Source organism: Drosophila navojoa, chromosome 5, assembly GCF_054131105.1.
Source record: "Drosophila navojoa isolate 15081-1374.11 chromosome 5, UAZ_NAV_1.0, whole genome shotgun sequence".
Lineage (NCBI taxonomy): Eukaryota > Metazoa > Arthropoda > Insecta > Diptera > Drosophilidae > Drosophila > Drosophila navojoa.
In genome coordinates this window covers 10,613,324-10,632,277 of record NC_142893.1, presented here as the reverse complement: position 1 = coordinate 10,632,277, position 18,954 = coordinate 10,613,324, and the positions used below count along the sequence as shown (strand labels likewise).

General features: G+C 47.0%; 3 protein-coding genes across 4 annotated transcripts; 1 reads left to right on the top strand and 2 right to left on the bottom strand.

Annotated features, from left to right (window-relative positions):
* Positions 1 to 14: 14 nt before the first annotated feature.
* On the bottom strand, positions 15 to 7,496 carry LOC149091027 (muscle M-line assembly protein unc-89-like). The gene is made up of 8 exons (XM_089262128.1): positions 6,142 to 7,496; positions 5,945 to 6,077; positions 4,096 to 4,264; positions 2,009 to 2,054; positions 1,080 to 1,951; positions 612 to 1,023; positions 107 to 452; positions 15 to 41 (listed from the first exon to the last, which is right to left on the bottom strand). The coding sequence occupies exons 1-8, from the start codon at positions 7,494 to 7,496 to the stop codon at positions 15 to 17; spliced, it is 3,360 nt and encodes a 1,119-aa protein (XP_089118254.1).
* Positions 2,395 to 4,403, top strand: LOC108654312 (uncharacterized). Its single transcript, XM_018105510.3, has 3 exons — positions 2,395 to 2,630; positions 2,744 to 2,937; positions 2,992 to 4,403. Exons 1-3 carry the CDS (start codon positions 2,503 to 2,505, stop codon positions 4,020 to 4,022), a joined length of 1,353 nt encoding a protein of 450 aa, XP_017960999.1. The 5' UTR covers positions 2,395 to 2,502; the 3' UTR covers positions 4,023 to 4,403.
* Positions 7,497 to 7,539: 43 nt separating the features above from the next.
* LOC149091026 (muscle M-line assembly protein unc-89-like) lies at positions 7,540 to 17,073 on the bottom strand. 2 transcript variants are annotated; one of them, XM_030384757.2, is made up of 8 exons: positions 15,145 to 17,071; positions 14,292 to 15,074; positions 13,277 to 14,017; positions 11,397 to 13,013; positions 8,802 to 9,509; positions 8,571 to 8,743; positions 8,131 to 8,418; positions 7,540 to 7,823 (listed from the first exon to the last, which is right to left on the bottom strand). In XM_030384757.2, the coding sequence occupies exons 1-7, from the start codon at positions 16,835 to 16,837 to the stop codon at positions 8,392 to 8,394; spliced, it is 5,742 nt and encodes a 1,913-aa protein (XP_030240617.1). In that variant the 5' UTR covers positions 16,838 to 17,071; the 3' UTR covers positions 7,540 to 7,823; positions 8,131 to 8,391. The 2 variants fall into 2 exon arrangements, with proteins under 2 accessions (XP_030240617.1, XP_089118575.1); XM_089262449.1 differs by lacking the exons at positions 7,540 to 7,823; positions 8,131 to 8,418; positions 8,571 to 8,743; positions 8,802 to 9,509 and adding an exon at positions 11,044 to 11,185 and having other exon boundaries at positions 11,335 to 13,013; positions 15,145 to 17,073.
* Between the last annotated feature and the right edge of the window lie 1,881 nt (positions 17,074 to 18,954).

Sequence of the window (18,954 nt, the reverse complement as noted above, 5' to 3'; positions counted from 1 at the left end):
GTATAGACTACAGCCTAGGAGAGCATACAAAAGTCGGTCGGCTGTCAATATGTATGTTAATAAGTTCGTTTTTGGGCTCATAATTGCTTGGTTGTGTCTTACGCACCATTTGGTTTGGTGAGTCATCCGTAATCAGTTTTCCGTTGAGATACCATTCGACATCCGCTTGGCAGGGGAAAACACGCGCATAGAAGAGAGCTTCGGCACCTGGAGCACAGACCAATGGCAGCGGCGTCTTTAGCAGCTGTACGCTCTCTTCGGTCCGTGTGAGATCGCGCTCGAGCACGCACAGCTCGCCGCTGCTGCTGCAGTCGCAGTCGCCGTCGACGTCGCTGCTGCTGTTGCTGTCATCTGTTGTGGACGTGTACACCTGACAGCTGTAGATGCCCGAGTCAATGTCGAAGGCATCGTTGATGCGCAAGCAGAGGCAACCATTGCCGTGATCGATGTAGCTGTGGTGTAATACTTTTTGTTAATTATGCATTATTTTTTAAAATTTTTAAATATATATTTTGAAGCGAGTTCTATATCACAAAGAGAAGTAAATAAATACAGGGTAGCTTCTACTCCAGACAAGATCTGCGCATAACTACAGAGTACTCAATACTTACTTGAATTCCTCGCTGTCGGGCAGTATTTCTCCATTACGCAACCAGACATAGCTGTAGGGTTCGTCGCTTTCAATGACACAGCAGAGATCAATCACCTCGCCCTCGACGGATTTAGTTAGCTCTGGCAATGGCTCGGCGATGGTTGCGCGTCGACGCTGTATATCAGTACTAGAGCCATGGAACTTGACATCAATGGAGCTAACTAAAGGTTCATGATCGCCACTTATGATGCAGGTGTAGATGCCTTCATCCTCCACAGTTACGTTGTCCACGAATAGCATAGCTTCGTCCTCCTGCAGCACAATGTGCACCCGGTCCGATGGTTCCAGCTCCACATTGTTGTGATAGAATCTTACTGAGGGCACAGACGAGCCACGAAAGCCACTTGCCAATGCCATGCGGCCGCCAATAGCTGGAGAAAAGAATGTTGATTAAACAAAGGTTTCGGATCTGACGGGATTTGCTCACCTGTAGAGGGGCCCATGATGCGCCTATAGAGATAGGCATTTCGTCTCGAGGAGGAGGCGCGGACGCTACGTGTCGATGGAGATTTGGAGTAGCGTGAACTGCTAATTACGTCCAGGCGAGCAGTGGCTTCTATGCGTCCAAAGTCATTCTCCAGCGTTATCCGATACAGACCAGCATCGTCGAATCCCACCTCATCGATCTCTATGAAGCGCAGATCATCGACTTCCTTCACTGCAATTCGAGGGGTGGGCGTGACTATCAGGCCATCCTTGTCCCAGGTGGCCCACGGAGTGGGATGTCCTGCAATTGCACACTGGAAGCGCACGCTGTCGCCCTCCTCCACGACACGGTTGTAGGGAATGGCTAGGAATTTGGGCGCTGATATGCAGCGGGCATCACTGCGACGACGCTCCACTGATCCCCTTTGCAGATCGATACTGCTGTTGCGGTAGGAAAGCCTCATCGGCGAAAAGCTTCGGTTCGGAGTCGAACGAGGTGTGGAACGCGGTGTGGAGTGAGCTGAGAGTAAGGCACTTGGTCGTGTTAATTGGCGGCTGAGCATATTCTCCTTCTCTTCGGGCACATCAACAATTATGCAGGCTGACGAGAGCGAGCGGCCAACCGAGTTCTTGGCCACACAAGTGTATTCACCTTCGTCCTCGGGATACACGCGTGGAATACTCAGCGTAGCCTTGACACCGTCAAACGACATCACGTAATCCCTGTCACTGGGCACGACATGGCCATCCTTTTCCCATATTATGAATGGCTCCGGCATGGCTTCCACATGACACTCCAACGAGATGGCATCTCCATCACAGCAGCGCAAATTCCGCAAATTGCGTACGAATCGCGGCAATGTCTCAATATTACTAAAATATGTATTCAAATATATAACTAAAAGTCTTAAACTGAAGGTTTACACTTACCCATGGCGTGTGTGAACTTTATCCATGCGATTATCTTTAAGTATATCTGCGAAATACAAATTAAAAATCGGTTTGGCGCACTTCTTAATGTATCTTTGCGCAACAGTTGAGCGTTGCTGAACGAGGTGAGCTAGCGCTAATTTATGGCACTAACCATGGTTAGTGTTTATGGTAAAGCGTCTGTTTTGCATAGCATACCCGCATTCAAAATATGCATACATACACACAACATTTAATATCAAAGCTAATATTTATATAAAAGAGCTATATATACACTTGAGAAACATTAGGAATTCTTTTCACTATTTAAATGTATTGATACGAAACAGCTGAGCAGCACTGAGTGTGTTGAGTTGGTGCTAATTTATAGTTATATGCTCCATCCCTGGCTGCCGCTATTTATAGCAACTCTTCAGAGCAGCCAGAGCAGCTGTGTTTGTGTCGGCTAATTTAGGTGTATGTGCTTAAAGTGTAAATTTATGAAATAAGTACAAATGCGTGGCCTAATCATTGTGCCCATGGATCTGGAACCTGGTTTCCGCAAAGCAGATATACACAGCATGCCCACTATTAGCAGTGGAATGGTCTTTAACTTTTTTTCAACAGCTACAGACAACGAAATGTGAGTACCGTTTACAGACATACATACATAAATATGTATATTTTTGTGAACACACACGCACGCATACATACAGCTATTTATTTATATGGCTAATAGTTAAATTTTCATTTTAGACCTGCAGAAAGCAATGATTTATTGGTAGACTATGTTCACTTGCGTCGGCAGCCCGAGATATGTGAAATAAAAGCTTTGGTTTTCTCTGCCACAGACTTCGCCAATACGGAAACACATGCCAATGTGGCCGTTAAGGTGATGGAAGATTCAAATACAATAACAGAGGGGCAGTGCAGCTTGTGCGCAGGAGTTGGTAAGCAGTTTTAAATAAAATGAATGTATAATTAGTAATTTCATATTATTTTAGCTGTGTGCCCACATATTGTGGCATTTGTCTTTTGGCTGCACAACAAGAGCACTGATAAAAAGCCGGCAGCTGTAGTGGAATTCTGGGGCAATGAGCTGGAGGCTCTTGTTCAACCGGAGCCCACAAAGGCAGTGCGCATAAAGGACATGGTGTCCAGCCAAGATCTGAACTCTGCAACTGAGGAGGATATCCCCTGCTCTAGTGAGGGCGAGGAACAAGCATTTCTGGAATCTGTGCTCGAAGAGCTCGCTATCTGCGGACGTGATTCAGCGTTGTATCGCCAGTGCGTGGAAACAACAGATGAATTCGAGTCAATACTCATACATCACATATTGTTAAAAGCAACAGAGTACAACATTTACGATGTGAATAGTTTTGTACAGCATCTGGAGCTACAAGCGCAAGGTGGACTCTTCGAGAGCCTAAGCGAGGTGACCAAGAGACAGTACAAATCAAAACTTTGGATAGAGGCGCAATATATGCGTATTCGCTGCTCCATGATGCACATGATTGCCACACGCAAAACCCCAGAGGAGGACGAACAGATCTTCAATATGCTGTTCTGCAAGGGACGCGACGAGGACATCGAAGATCGTGTCCAGCAGAAGCAACATAAACGATTCATATTGAAACAAACCGAAAAGTTGGAAAACAAAGAATATCTGGAATGCGGTTTGCTGCTACACGAAAACTATCCTTATTTGTGTGGTGCACCCGATGGCATTACGGATGATCATATTGTTGAAATCAAATCACCAAAGACTGAGGAGGACTTTGAAAAGTATCTGGAGGCCCGCGAATCCATTGCACCCAAATACATGGCGCAGATACAAACGCAAATGTTTCTGGCCAATGTGAAGAAGGCGCTGTATTGTGTGCTTAGTCCCACATTCGAAACGAACGGAGCTCTGCACTACGTTTGGGTACAGGCCGATCCCGAGTTTGTGGCCAGCTTGTTGGTGATGGCCGACGAATTTTGGAAGGAAGTTGTCTACCCACATCTCATCAGCATTTATCCACAAGCATTATAAGCAAGAGCAACAAATATAAAGCCACAACTAGCTAGCTAGAGTGAATAGCTTCTAAAGGAATTAATCGACTCACCTTTGGCGTAGATTTGCAATGATATTACAGCCTTGGCCTCGCCATGGCAATTGCTGGCTATAACTGAATAAGTGCCGGTAAAGTCCAATTTGGCGCTGGGTATCTCCAAACGATACTCCGGCCCCTCGCCGATGCGTCGAAAGTGTGGCGCGTCCTTGTAGTACTCCGGCTGCAATTAAAGAGATAATAAATGATATTTTTATTAATTGACACTTTGGAATGCAATAAACTGCAGCCATAAGGATCGTCACAGATCTTAGAATGAATGAGTCATATGAGTCTTATATGTCTGTTCTTTATTCATGATATATGCATTGTTGTTGTTGTTGCCGTATTGTGTTGCTGTTGTTGTTGTGCACAGCATATGGCCATATAAGCACAAAATTTATTTTCGCGACTGTCAATAGGAAAACTGGTAACTGGAACTCGTACGAGTGTGCCACTGTGTGTGTGTGTGTGTGTGTGTGCGTGTGTGTATTTGTGTTTTGTAAGTTGGGTTGCCCACCCTGACCTCCTGCTTCCTTGGTACGAACAGCGGCACGATTGTTGGCTAATAATTTTTTGTTGCTGCTCGTTTTCGTTGCTGTTTGCTGTTGCTTTTGCCTTTTTGGCTCTGGCTAACAGACGTAATTGTTTGTACAATCATGTTATTTGATATGGGTTGAACTTGAATTAGCGTTTGACAGCAGATCAGCTTTATAAGAACTAAACTGCCCATGTCTATATATCTACATATGTATGCATGTATGTGTGTCTGCTTGTGTGTGCGTGTGTTAATTGTATAACGAGTGCAATTGACTGCGCTACGTGTGACGCAGGTGAGAGGTAATACGAGTAAGCAAACAGCCGTTGCTGTTGCAGCTCAAAAACTGCATTGTTCTGGCCCCTTTGGGAAAGGGGCACTACAATATTGTCACGCATTTGAAGTATGGGCACTAATATATGGGCACTAATATACTCTTGATAAGAATTCGTTTGCGTATAGGGGAATATATATTTATGTATATATTTATACAAAATTATTAATACAAAGTATAGTTATTTTTTAACTATTCTGAGTTCAATTTAAAATGAACTTCGTGCGGGTTTGCTATAGAATGATTAACAAATGCAATTATTTGTAGTTGAATATCTACAGTTATATAGCCCCACCTATGATTAAATCGTCACTACAAATTATTCAGTGCTTCGATGCAAACTAAGGTATTTTCATTCAACTGCTTCCAAGTGAGGTTTAATTAGGTAATTCCATAGATTATCCATGTGTTGTGTTGAATATCAGGGCGTAACACATTTCGCCTAAGGCACTTTGTTTTTAAGTGGATTCTCTAAAAAGCAATTTTACCTTTTGCTAAATTATTTTGATGTTTGCTTCTATAACACTTTGTTCGTTTGCTTCGGATCAATTGTTAATTTATAATATAAATTCTTTGAAAAACTATATTATTTTCTTCGAAATCTATCCGCACGAACAACTGTTGCAATTCGGCATTTCGCTTGCACTGTAACTGTTTTCGAATAGTTAACAATTTATATATATTTATGTAAATTGTGCGGAAATCAAGATGGAAATGATATTTCCTGATTGCGAGTAGGGCCCACAGAACTGGCTAAAACGGACAGTTTGGTCAGTTCTATTCGGCGTTGGCGCACTTGCACTTGAATATTTTATGATATTGAGAGATACGAACGCGCCGACTGCGACCCACATTTGTTGGCGCCGCGTTTGCAACTGACTCGAGCAACGTGGCGCTGCGCAAGCGCTTGGAACCTGCCGCTGCTGACGTCACTGCTTGACCAAATGTGCTACACATTTATATATACATATATCTAGTATAAATCAACTCACATTCAGAAAATCACGCAGCCAGACAACGTCGGGCTTGGGATCGCCGACCACTTCGCAAAAGATGATGACGTTGTCGCCCTCGTATGCTTCGCTCGAACGGGGCTTGACAACAAATAGCGGCTCCTTGGAGTAACTGCAGCAGGAATTTAGAAGGTAAATCGAAGGCGTTTATACAGTTTTCTCGCTAGGATACTCACGGCATGTCGCTTGTCTTGATGCTGGGTATGTCGAGTGCGCGTTGCGTGGTTGCAGCTGCTTCGTTCTCCTCGATGGCCACACGGCATATGGTCTCCACCTTGCCAACCGCATTGGAGGCGACACAAACGTAGATGCCAGCATCTCGTGGCGTTGCCTCGGCAATGATTAGTTCCACATAGCCCGTGGAGTCGAGGGTGGCGGATATGCGACGACTCGGACGCAGACGCATGCCGTTGCGATGCCAGGTGACACCCACAGCGGGATAGGCCTCCACTTTGGTGGACAGGCGGATTTCGCTGCCCTCACGGAACACATAGAATGGGTCCAGGGGCACGTAAAAGTCGGGCGAGATGTAGGCGCGTATGCCCTTGTCCACCACCAGGCAGCAGTGGCAGGACACAGAGCCCAGTTCATTCTTGGCCGTGCAGGTGTAATTGCCGCTGTCTTCCAGCAATGTGGCTGCTATTTCCAGCGTATAGAATTGTCCCTCGGCCGTGATAAGATGCCGTCTATCACTGGCGATGAGCTGCCCATCCTTGTACCAGAGTATCTCCGGTGCGGGATAGCCAACAATTTGGCAGGTCAGACGCACCGGGTAGGTCATCTGCACGCGACGATCGCGCAGACGCATTGTGAAAATGGGCAACGATTCGCCCAGTTCAGCCGGATGGCGTCCGTGTGCGATTTCCTTCAGTCTCGAGTCTGCCTCGTATAGCCGTGGATCAGAGACAACTTGCAGGCGTGCAAACGTAGAGACGCGCCCCTTGGAATTGGTTGCCTCGCAGGTGTAGCGCCCAGAGTCGAGCTCACAAACCGTAGTTATGGTGAGAGCACAGGTGGAGCCGATCTGGCGGATCTTGACACGATCGGAATTGCTGCTCAGCTGTATGCCATCCTTGTACCAGGTAATCTGTGGACGCGGCGCTCCACGCATATTGCACTGCAGCGTAAAGGAGGAGCCGAGCAACGCCTTCACCTGCCCAGGCAGAATCTTGACAAACTCCGGCAGGCACTCCACGCCGCCCACCTGTAGAGGGGAGCTGGTCTGCACCGCCGGTCCCCAGCCATAGCGATTTTTGGGCGTCACGCGGAAATGGTATTCCACATTTGGCTTCAGATTGAATGCATCAAAGGAATTAATGGGCGTCAGTCCCAATTCGCGCCAGTAGGCGCCTCCGTCATGACCAACAATCCATGCTTCCACCTTGTAGGCAATGACCGGCGCTGAGTTGGCGCTGACGGGCTTGCCCCACGACAACGAGATGTGGGTGGGTCCAGAGTCAACGACCAGCGGCTCCGTGGATATACAGCCAGGTGGATCTGTGTGAAGTGTGAAGATGCAAATAAATTGCATCAATTAAATAGATCATTGGCCATGGTAAATCAAACACAATACGCCCCGGAGAAATATATATTTTATTTTCTTGTTTTTTTTTTCTTTTTTTTTCGACTACGTAAATGTATAAGCTGGATTGTTGTGCTTTATATAATACGCTATTTGTATACCATAATAAAAAAATAAGTAAATAAGTGAATCGTTCAAAAATACTAACAAAAGATAAGTTAAATACACGGATAATTTCTTTGTGTGTTGGACAATCATTGAATCTCACAGGAAATTGCTTTTGAGAAGTTTCTTGATTAACGGCACAGAAGGCAAACAAGCTGGAGTTGAGGCGATCTGCAAAATATATTGGCAAAATCCATGCGCTATTGAATACTTGAGATAAAACTTTAAATGAAACACGTAATTTAGCATGGTAAAACAAGGAATTCGAATGGGACATTAAATAGAGAATAACATATAGAGTGCCACAGAATTTGAGGACTACGATTTAAAAACGAGTAAAGTGGAACGACAACAATAATGTGAAACAAATATTTGGGACTTGACACTTGAAGAAACATCGAAATGGAGCACACAGACACAAGACTCTCTCACACTAAGAGAACAAAGAGCGGAATGGAACACCTCAAGGAGTACTCACCTCTGAAATACGAAGTTTCACTATAACTGTCCAGGGGTTGGCCCCAGCGTGGTTGCGTTGGGGTTTCAGAGCGAGCGCGCGGGTTAACCTATATAAGTTTTGATTTTTGTAGTCAGAACGATATTATTGTTTATTTGAATGAACACATAGAGTCGGGAAAGCAGACTTAGAGCATAAATAATTTTGATGCATTTAGAGGGAGGCGTTTAAATTTGCGCAAAGAGCATATATGTATATAAATATAAGTAATTGAAATAAGCTTTATTCTTTCTTTTTGGGCGTTTTAATCTAGAAAAGTATAAAGAAATAGAGAAAGAGAGAGAGAGAGAGAATAGCATTGGTTAGTTAGCAAAAGCATTAGATCAATAGCAAGACATTCAGGTACAGCGACAGCAGATACAAGCACATAACACAAACAGATGCTCATAGGCAGTACGTACTGTAATTGTGACGAATATTCTATCCGTGCCAAAGTCGTTGCGTGCAACAACGAAATAGGTGCCGGAGTCGGAAATCTGCGACTTTTGCACTGTGAATCTGGTGTAGTCGTCGGATACCTCTTTGCTGACCCGATCCGATTGGGTAATATCCTTGGTGCCCTTCATGAACACCACTGCGAATACCAAACGAAATGAGCGGCTGAAGAGGATATGCATGTGAGAAAAACTTACGTTTCGGTTTCGGATCACCCGCAATACGGAAGGAAATCGAGAACGGATCACCAACGGCAATCTTCATTTCAGTTTCTGGCCTGGACAGGAAGAGGGGTGGGCGTTCGTTCTTCTCAGCGCCAACAGCGACATCAATGTTGACATGCGACTCAATGCGTCCAAAGGCGTTCGAGGCGAGGCAAGTATAGGTGCCTTCGTGCTCAGCCGAAGCATTCATGATGGCCAGCGTGTAGATGCCACGATCGTTCAAAGTTCGAACATTTGGACCCTCGACAACCTTGCGATCGCGATACCATTTCACTTCGATGGGTGTGCTCGACTGCATGAACTCGGCCGAGATGGCGACGGTGCCGCCATTGCACACGGTCTGATTGCCCAGCGGGGCAAGGAAGTGCGGCTTGTTGGGATCACGGTGGAAGAAACCGTGCGTCTTCTCCAGCGTGAAACGCTCGCGTCCCACAAAGTCCACCTGATGGGTCATCTTGTTCTGGGCGCCCTCGTTGGTTGCTATGCAGGAGTAGATGCCAGAGTCCTTTTCAACGGGATTGCGTATGATCAGCTTGGAGTAACCATCGGCCTGATCAATTTGTTGATATTTATCATCGTTATTAATAATCTCGTTGCCCTTCATCCACTGGATCTCTGGACGAGGCTGGCCACGCACACGACAATCCAGAACCAACTCATTCTCATTGAGAGAATACGTGTCTGTGGGAAAAATATAGATAAAATAGAGTGATTAATAAATACAATTCCCGAACAGAATTTGACAAACGAAAGCGGTTAGAACAGCAAATATAACTGTATGCAGGCGTGTGTTTAGATTAGGCAGCTTCGCGTGTCGCTCGTCCTTAGCTCTGTGGAATACCTCGAATTGGCTGTGCGAATGTACTTGGCATAGATGCCTCTCTGAAATGCTTGTAGACGCGCAGCTGTGCATGGGTTAGACTCTCGCCGAAATCGTTGATGGCCGAGCAGGTGTAATTGCCGCTGTCATCGGCCACCGCGGCAAAGATCTCCAGTGATGCCTCGCCATTCTGGTAAACCGTCTGATAGCGCGTGTCCCTGGGCAACGGCTTGTGGTTCTTCAGCCACTCGATGTGCGTGTTCTCATCGCCAGAAACGGTGCACACGAATCGCACATTGGCACCCTCCGATATGGTGCGATCATGCAAGTAGCTATGGAACGATGGCTTCGTCTGAGCGACACTGCGAATGACGCGGCTTCCAGCTCGGTGCAAGTCACCGTTGCCATTCATATAGGCCGTGGGCCGTGCGTACTCATCCGTCTGCGAGTGGGACTGTGGCTGAGCGAGCACAACATTCTCATGCTCGTATGTAATGAGACGCTTCAAGTCTGCTGCCCGTATGACAGTGCTGATGGAGTCAATGTGATCCGCATGCTCGGCATAGCAGGCAAAGATGCCACAGTCCGAGGGTATGGGATTGCGTATGATCAGCTTGCGTTCACCGCCCGGCTCGTCCATAATCTTGTAGCGATTGTTACAGATCGTGTGATCATCGCGCATCCAGGTAACATTGGGCCGTCCATGCACCTGGCAGCTGAGCACAATCTCATTGCGCTGTGCATCATACGATTCTGGAAGAGAATCATAATGGTGTTAGTAATGTGACATTTCAAAACAACATCTTATTGAACTCACTCTTAATGCCCTCCACAAAGCTCTCCGGCAGTCGCCCACTCGTCTCGTCCAGCACAGTGAGCTGGCCAGAGGTCTCCACTGTCTGCTTGCTGTTCCTGACCACGCATCTGTAGTGTCCGCTGTCCTCGGCACGGGCATCGTAGATTTCCAGGCTGATGGCGCCGTTGATATTGTAGATCTTGTGGCGTGCGTCCTTAGTAATGCGCTCGCCGTCCCTCAGCCAGTGCACTTCCTCGATGATGCCGGTCACATAGCAAATGAGCTGAGCCTTGTTGCCGCTGCTAATGGTCATTGTCTTGAGGCTGGTCTCCAGATTGAGACGCAGCTTGGCCTCCCTCGCCTTGGCCTTGGCCACAGCTGCTGCATTCTCGCCCGCTGCGCCCTGAGTGGACTCTGTTTGCTTAGCAGTCTGTGGCAGTTGCTCTGCTGTGGCTTTTTTATCGAGTGCTCGCTGTCTCACATAGTCGGAGGCTTGAACGAATTTGCTGATCTTCATCTGGCCATTTTCGCTCTCTGCATAGCAGGTGTACAATCCGGTATCCTCGCTGCCAAAGGATGTGATGGTCAACTGTTTGACGCTGTCGCTCAGCTCAGCATATTGATACTTGGCCGTATCCTGGGGCAGCAGTGTATTATCTCGCTGCCAGTAAATGCTTGGCTTGGGACTGCCCGACACTTTGCACTCGAGCGTAAGCCGATTGTCTTGGGAATGATATGCATCTAGACGTGGTACACAAAAAGACAAGGCACAAACGGAATAAGACAAGCACGACATACAGGGGATGGGATGGGTCTCTAATTCTAGCATTAAGATATACATATATTACTATTCATAATACTACACTATCGTAACATAGCTTAACACTCACTTGGACGCACTGGATGCCACATGAACATACACATAGTTACCCAATGCTACGCTGTTGCCTACCTTTGATGCCCACTGTGAAAGTGGGTGGGATGATTTCAACTTTACCCGTGCTGTAAACGAATAGATTGCAAGTGCTAACAATTTCATTTTCGGGGCCGCGAACGCGTAGCGTATATTCGCCAGCATCCTCTTCTGTAACGCCCACCAGATTGAGCCAGGCAATGCCGTCCTGCATGGACATTTTGCTCTTGGGTCCGAAGGCAATCGGCTGATCGCCATGGAACCATTTAGCCGTCGGCTCCGGCCCATCGATATTGACCATCCATTTGACATTGCTGCCGGACTTGACGGTGCGATTGGCTAGGAAGTTGCGGAAATAGAGACGCTTCTTTAGATCTGGAGGCATGGGAACTTCGCGCCTGGAGCTCGTGGCCTCCTCATCCTCGTTCTTGGGCTTTCGGACTCTCTTCTCAGTGGCTTCACCCTCAGCCACTTCACCCTCAGCAGCTGGCTCTCCATCCTCGCCAGCTGGCTTGGGTGGCGGCCGTCCCTCTCTGGGCGGCGACACGGGGCGTACCCGAATGCGCGGCTCCACAGTGACCATATGCACAATTTCCGTTTGACCCTCACGGTTCTCGGCCTGGCACACGTATTTGCCACTGTCGGCCGGCTTTGGATGGCTAATGAACAGTTCGCATGTGCCGTCATCATGGTCCACCTGGTGGTACTTTTCATTGTTCTCAATCTTCACTCCATCCTTGTACCATGTCACAGATGGCGTTGGCAGGCCGCGTACATGCACATCCAGCTGGAGCTCGTTGATCTTGCCGTGCAGCGTGTCCTTGATGTTGCGCGTAAAGGTGGGTGGCACGTCACCAGTGCCTGGATCTGCATACACCTCTAGCCTGCAGGAGGTGGACGCCTCACCAGTTTCATCTCGTCCCCAACACCTGTACTCGCCATTGTCCTCCTCGGTAGCGCTGTTAATCTCCAAGAGGCAGAGACCCTCGCTGTACCGTCCTCGAATTTTGGGCGAGTTCTGAATGGGCTCATCATTCTTGAACCATTTCACCTGGGGCTCCTTGGCTTCCAGGAAGCACGAGATCTTCACCTTGGAGCCTTCAGCCACAACGCGATCCCTCATAGAGGTGGTAAAATGAATGCCAATATTCTTCTCGCGTCGCTTACTGGACATGCTGGCCGTATCGGAAGCATAATCCGTGGCTGATGACACACCCTCTTCCTCGGGATCATCCTTCTTGCGGCCACGACGTTTGCCCTTGCCCTCCTCACCTTCAGCTTCTGATTCAGCGGCCGCTGGAGCAGCAGGCTTCACAGCTGGCTTCTCCGCCTCCTTGGGTCGCAACAAGCTCTTGTCCGCATGGAACACGCCGTGGATATTGTCCGCTATGTGGGATGCCTTGCCCTCAAAGAGCACATAATGGGAAATTTCCATTTTTCCAGCGCGACTCTCCGCCTTCACCACATACTTGCCGGAGTCCTTGTTATCCGGCCGATCAATGATTAGCTCACATGTGCCATCCTGATGTTCAATTATCTGGTAACGACCGCCACTTTGAACCTCAACGCTGTCCTTAAACCACTGCACTTGGGGCGTAGGCTGACCCCGCACAGCTGTCTCCAGTATGAGTTCATTCGAGTTCAGGTGATAGGTCTCTGGAGGAGGTGGAGATAGAGGAAGTTGAACAATTTCAATAGTCCAACAGTTACATAAACTCGCAACACAAAGACCCAACAACAACAACAACACACACATAGCAGTGCAACGCCAGAGGCATTGCATAATCCCGACAAACAATCGCATTGCATTGCACAATTGTCAATATCTTTGATCCGTCTATTAATAGAACCAATTAGATATCTATTCAGTCGAACGAGACGCGACGAGACGAGACAAATTCGATGCGTTTGGCTCTTACCTTTCAGCGAGCGTATGAACACGGGCTGCACATCGGTGTTGACCTTCGGCTGATAGACATGCAGCACGGCCGATGTGGTGATCTTGCAGAACTCATTTTGGGCTATTATCGTATAGGTGCCAGAGTCCTCCTCCTGTGCGTTTAGGAACTCCAGCACAGCCAAGCTGTCGCGATTCATGTTGCGTATACGCGGTCCATATTGCACGTTTTGGTCATCCTTCTGCCATTTGATGGTGGGCTCGGGTCCGCCAATAACCGCTTGCAATTTAACCTTAGAGCCTTCAGCCACATAGCGATTGGATAGATTGACCGTGAAATAGAGCATTTGCTTGGGTGATGGGTCGGGCATGCGGCTGCGGCGCTCATAGCCGCCTTCGCCGCCCTCGGGCTCGTCTTTCTTGGGCAGCTTCTTCGGTTTGGGTTTGGTAGCACCCTCGGCTGAGTCCTCTTGCATGGCCGATAAGATGCTAGAGCGGCGTGACGAATGTGTGTCGACAACGACCGTGTGGGTGGTCGACTGACTGCCCAATTTATTCTGGGCGGTGCAGACGTAGATGCCGTTGTCATTCACAGTTGGCTTGTTAACGATCAGCTCGCAGACGCCATCCAAGTGCTCGATTTGTACGACACGATCGTCGAGAACAACGGGTATCTGATCTTTCGTCCACGAAATAACGGGACGAGGATTGCCTCGAACTTTCGTATCGAGAATCAAATCATTCTGGGAGGAGTGATACACATCTAAGAAGAAGATCAAACATTTCAATCAACTGTCTGAGCAACACAAACTATTTTTACACACAGTCGACCTCAATCGAGAACTGTGATCGTTGGAAAACAATTAGCTTTGAATTTTGGCTAATGCTCGTGTTGGCGTTGTAACAAAAAAATGAAGAAGACAACACGAAACGCAACGGATGCAGATGTAGATGTAGAAACACATACGATTCGTATATGCAGATGCAGTTGCCGAAACAGATATACACAGATTACACTCTCTGTAACGTAAAAATACCTCGCAGGGGCAGGGCGAATATGGGTTCGGATTCGTCGCCATCAGCTTGCGCGGCATACACCTTGAAGTAGCATGAGGTCTCGATTTCGCTTTGATCATTTTTGGCCACACATTTGTAGACGCCCGAATCGGCCGCAGTGACATTGTTGATCTGTATAATGGCTTTGCCCTCCTCGGATAGATTCTTAATGTTTTCGCTCATCACGAGCCACTTGTCATCCTTCATCCAGCGTGTATTTGGATCTGGTCCAATCACCGTTGCCGCAAACTTCACAGTTGTGCCCTCCAGTGCCATGCGATCGCGCAGCTGCGTGGCGAATTGCAACTTTTGCTTGGCCGGGATGAGTGGCTCGGGTGGTGCACGTGCCGCCTGCACGCGCTGTTGCTCGGCCTCGATTTCGGCACGTTTCTGATCCGATTCGGCCTTGGACTTGAGTGCAGCATCCATGGCCACCTTGGCCTGCTTCAAGCTGTCCAATTGGATTCGATCGCGGGCATGGAAAATGCCGGGCACATGATAGTGCAGATTCTTGGCCACCTCAACGAGCTGATTGATTTGAGCCTCGCCAATCGAATTGATGGCTTTCAGGGTGTAGGTGCCGCTATCCTTATTGCCCGGCTTATAGATGAGTAGCTTGCACACGCCATGCGCTTCCTCGAGCATGGTGAACTTGTAGCTGGGTTTCACCTGGAAGGCGCCACGCCACCAGGTGACAACTGGGCGCGGTACGCCGTGCACGTGACCCTCAATGGTCAGCTCATCGTCGCGCAAGTGGTAGTACTCTATAGAATATAGACATATAAACCCCATGAGTTATACATATAGAATGCAGCCAGGACGAGCAACAAGTACCTTTGATATATTGAATGGAGGGAGGTTTGGGTTCGTCCTTAAACACTTCGTAAATGGTCACAATACACGATGAGGTAACCTCGTCATTTTGATTCATTATTTGGCAAGAGTACTCGCCAGAGTCCAGTATAGTGGTATTACAGACTTCCAGCACTAAAATGTTGTTATTATTGATGATGCGATGATTCGCATCACGCTCCAGCTGCCTTCCATCCTTGAACCATTTGACAGAGAGCTCGGGTCCATCGACAGCGCAGGCCATGCGCACGCTCTGGCCCGCCTCGACGGTGCGATCGGAGAGGAAGTTAATGAACTTGGGCAGGCGTGCCTGTTCGCGTCGGCGTTGCCAATCGGCGTCGCGCTCCTTTTCGCTGACGCGCTTGGCAATGCTGTATTTGCGCATCTGCTGCATGAACTCTTCGCCCTCCGTGGCGGCGATGCGCTGCCAGCGCTCCTCTTCGTGCGGATCGGGCCGCACAAAGTCATCGGAGGAGTCACTGCCTCGACGTTTCTCCTTTTTCAAATCAGGAACCGTATCGTCTTCATTCTCCTCGTCCTGTTCCTGTTCCTGTTCTTGCTCATCCGGATACTCTTCTTCATTGTATTCGCCATCGGCCGCTACGGTACTCTCGTCGCCCTCTTCTGGAATATCTTCCTCATCTCCTTCAAGTTCCGCTTCAGCTTCGGCCTCCGCCTCCTCTAACGCCCTCTGCTCGGCTTCGATGCGCTCCTGCTCCTCCTTTTCTTCCTTCAAACGCTTTTGACGTTCCTCAAATGTCTCGCCCTTGGGCTTGGCACGGTTAGCCGCTTCCTCGGCTGCCTTGGCTGCTGCCTTGGCCTGTTCCTCCATTTGCAGCACCATCTTGCTCTTTTTCGGAGGTGGCTTGGGGCCAGCCGCGGCTGGCTGATCGAACATCTTCTTTGTAGCCTTCTGGCCACCGCCCATCTCCAGTTTCAAGGTCAATTTTGGACTGGGGGATTTCTCCTTTTTCTCCTTCTTCTTTGGTGGAGCCTTCTTTTTGCCCTTCTTAACTGGCTCATCGTCGTCCAAATCGATGCTATCCTCTCTATCTTCACCGAAGTCACCAAAGTCTTCCGCCTCCAATTCACCCGATGGACTCTGCTCCTTATCGATGGACTTACGAGCTGTACGCGGCTTTCTCGGTTTCTTCTCCTTCTTCTTCGGCTTCACCTCTTCGATGATTTCCTCCTCCTCTTCGACCTCTTCGTATTCCTCAACAACGTAGATAACCTCAACATTGGATACATCCATTACGGCAGCACGATCGATAACCGACAAATCGGATGTTATGTAACGCACGGGCTTTTGCACATCCACCGATTCGGAAATATCCATGACCAGAGCGCGATCGAAGACGGCAATGTTGCAGGTGGTTTGGCTCTTGATGTCCCGACCGAGCTCGAATGGAGTTTTCTCCTTCTCTTCGCGTTTCAGGAACGGCGTTATGCTGCGCCATGTTGAGGGCGTGGCACTGCGACGTGTCATATACAAGGTGAATGGCGTTTGGCTCCGGCCATGTATGGGCGTGGCACTGCGTCCGCGTAAGCTGCCTGGAGTTGGCGACTTAAGTTTTCGTTTCTTTTGCGTTGGCACCTGCAGCGTATCTTGTCCTGCTGCCGCCTCCGGTTCAGCGGATGCCCGTGGCTCGATATCGCCGTCCGTTTCACCCATTTTAATAATTTTCGGCTTGTTAGCTTTTCACAGGATAACGGGGGGTAAATGAAAATTCGTTTGGGGAAAAAACCGATAAAAAATATATCCGTACGAGCCGTATATATGTATAAATTAATATAAATATTTATATATACGATATATGTAACCCGCTACGGTTCGATCGAAAGAGTTTTCAATTTTTAGGACGTCAGGCGTCCGTTCGAATCAAAAGAAGATTCACGACTGTCCGCAATGTGGTGAAAAAATTCGAAAAGACATTCCTTCTCGAATCTATCCTAATTGCCAATCGATTTTTAATGCTAAAAAAACAATTTGACGAATTTCGGTATTGCCCGCCACTGCCTAAAAGTACGTATATAAGTATATACATATATATATAAGATATATATATATGTAAACTTATTTATATATTTGCCAGCCAATTGTTGCCAAAGAAAAATCAATTGAAACAAATCTATTTAAATACTATAGAGTTTTAATTATTGCAGGCAGTAAATTCAATTATATAAAAGTCATTCGAATTTCGATAAACTATAAATAGAGAGCTGAATTAAACTTAAATAATAATATAATGAAACCTATAAATGATCTTTAGCTTATCAAGCGCGCAAAGGGAATATCGATGCGTTGTGCCAAACACTTATATACTTAGTCTTAAAATATACATATAGTATATACTACGTATGTATGTATGTATGTACATATCTTATAAAGGTATTTCCTATTTACTTAGATGCTTAATGTCAAATTGTATTGATTCACATTTGTAATGTGACGTTAATTGAATTTTAATTTGGGGCACTAAATCACTGGGTTGCATAGGTAAAAAAGGCACTTACCTCGTATGTTGCGTGTAAATATGGGCGGTGTGCCAAATTTGGTTGAAGGTGCTTCGTATATAGTCACAAGACAGCTTGTTTCCACCTCTCCATTTCGATTAGACGCTATGCAACGATATATGCCAGAATCATTCATCTCGGTTGATTTGATTTCGAGGCAGGATAGACCATCATTCAAGGTTGTTTTGTATTTGGCATCGTTAGTAATGGGACTATTTTGTTTGAACCACTGCACCTTCATATCATGACCGGAAATACCGCATGTCAATTTAAGATCACTACCGGTCGCCGAATTACGATTCGTTAACATTAGATCTATAGTTGGTTTACGCTTAGCGCTACGTGATTCCTTTCTTTCCCGATATTCCGACTCCATTGACTTATATGCTTTGGTTTGTAGACTCATTGAGTCTTCTGATTCAGCGACGTGCGATTTTTTCTTCTCGTCATATCTTCCCTCCGCTATCTCATTTAAGCTCTGTGATATTCTTTCAGCAATGTTCTTTTCTTTTGTAGCTGCATTGTAGTCATCAGACTTCAATTTCTCTGGGCCCTTTTCAGTTTCAGAAAAGTCATCTTCCACCTTCTTTTGAGATTGGTTCTTCTGTTTCGTTTTTTCTCTTTCTTCAACCATTCTCTTTTCAGACTCAGCAATTGACTCTTTCACTTCTCGTTTTCTCTCAGGCTTATTTTCTGCAGACATTTTCTCAGAAACCACTTCAGATGCTTCAGCGTCTTCTTTCTTGTTTTTTTCTTCGGTCTTCTTCTGTTTCATATCTAGTTTCTGCCCTTCGACTAAATCTTTTTCAAGTACCTTTGCCTTCTGAGACTCTGTTTCTGATTCCTTAACTTCAGGTTTCTTAATCTCGGGGACTTTTTCTTCAGAAACTTTCTCAGCAACTACTTCAGATATTTCTCCTTGTTTGGCTTTCTTCTCAGCATCCTTCTCAGCATCCTTTTCAGCCTGCTTCTTCTGTTTTGCATCCAGTTTCTTCTGTTCGACTGATTCTTTTTCAAGTTTCTTTGCCTTTTGAACCTCAGTTTCCGCTTCCTTAACTTCAGGTTTCTTACTTTCGGGGATATTTTCTTCAGTTAGTTTCTCAGCTACAACTTCAGATATTTCTCCCTGTTGCGCTTTCTTCTTAGCATCCTTTTCAGCCTGCTTCTTCTGTTTTGCATCCAGTTTCTGTTGTTCGACTGATTCTTTTTCAAGTTTCTTTGCCTTTTGAACCTCAGTTTCCGCTTCCTTAACTTCAGGTTTCTTACTTTCGGGGA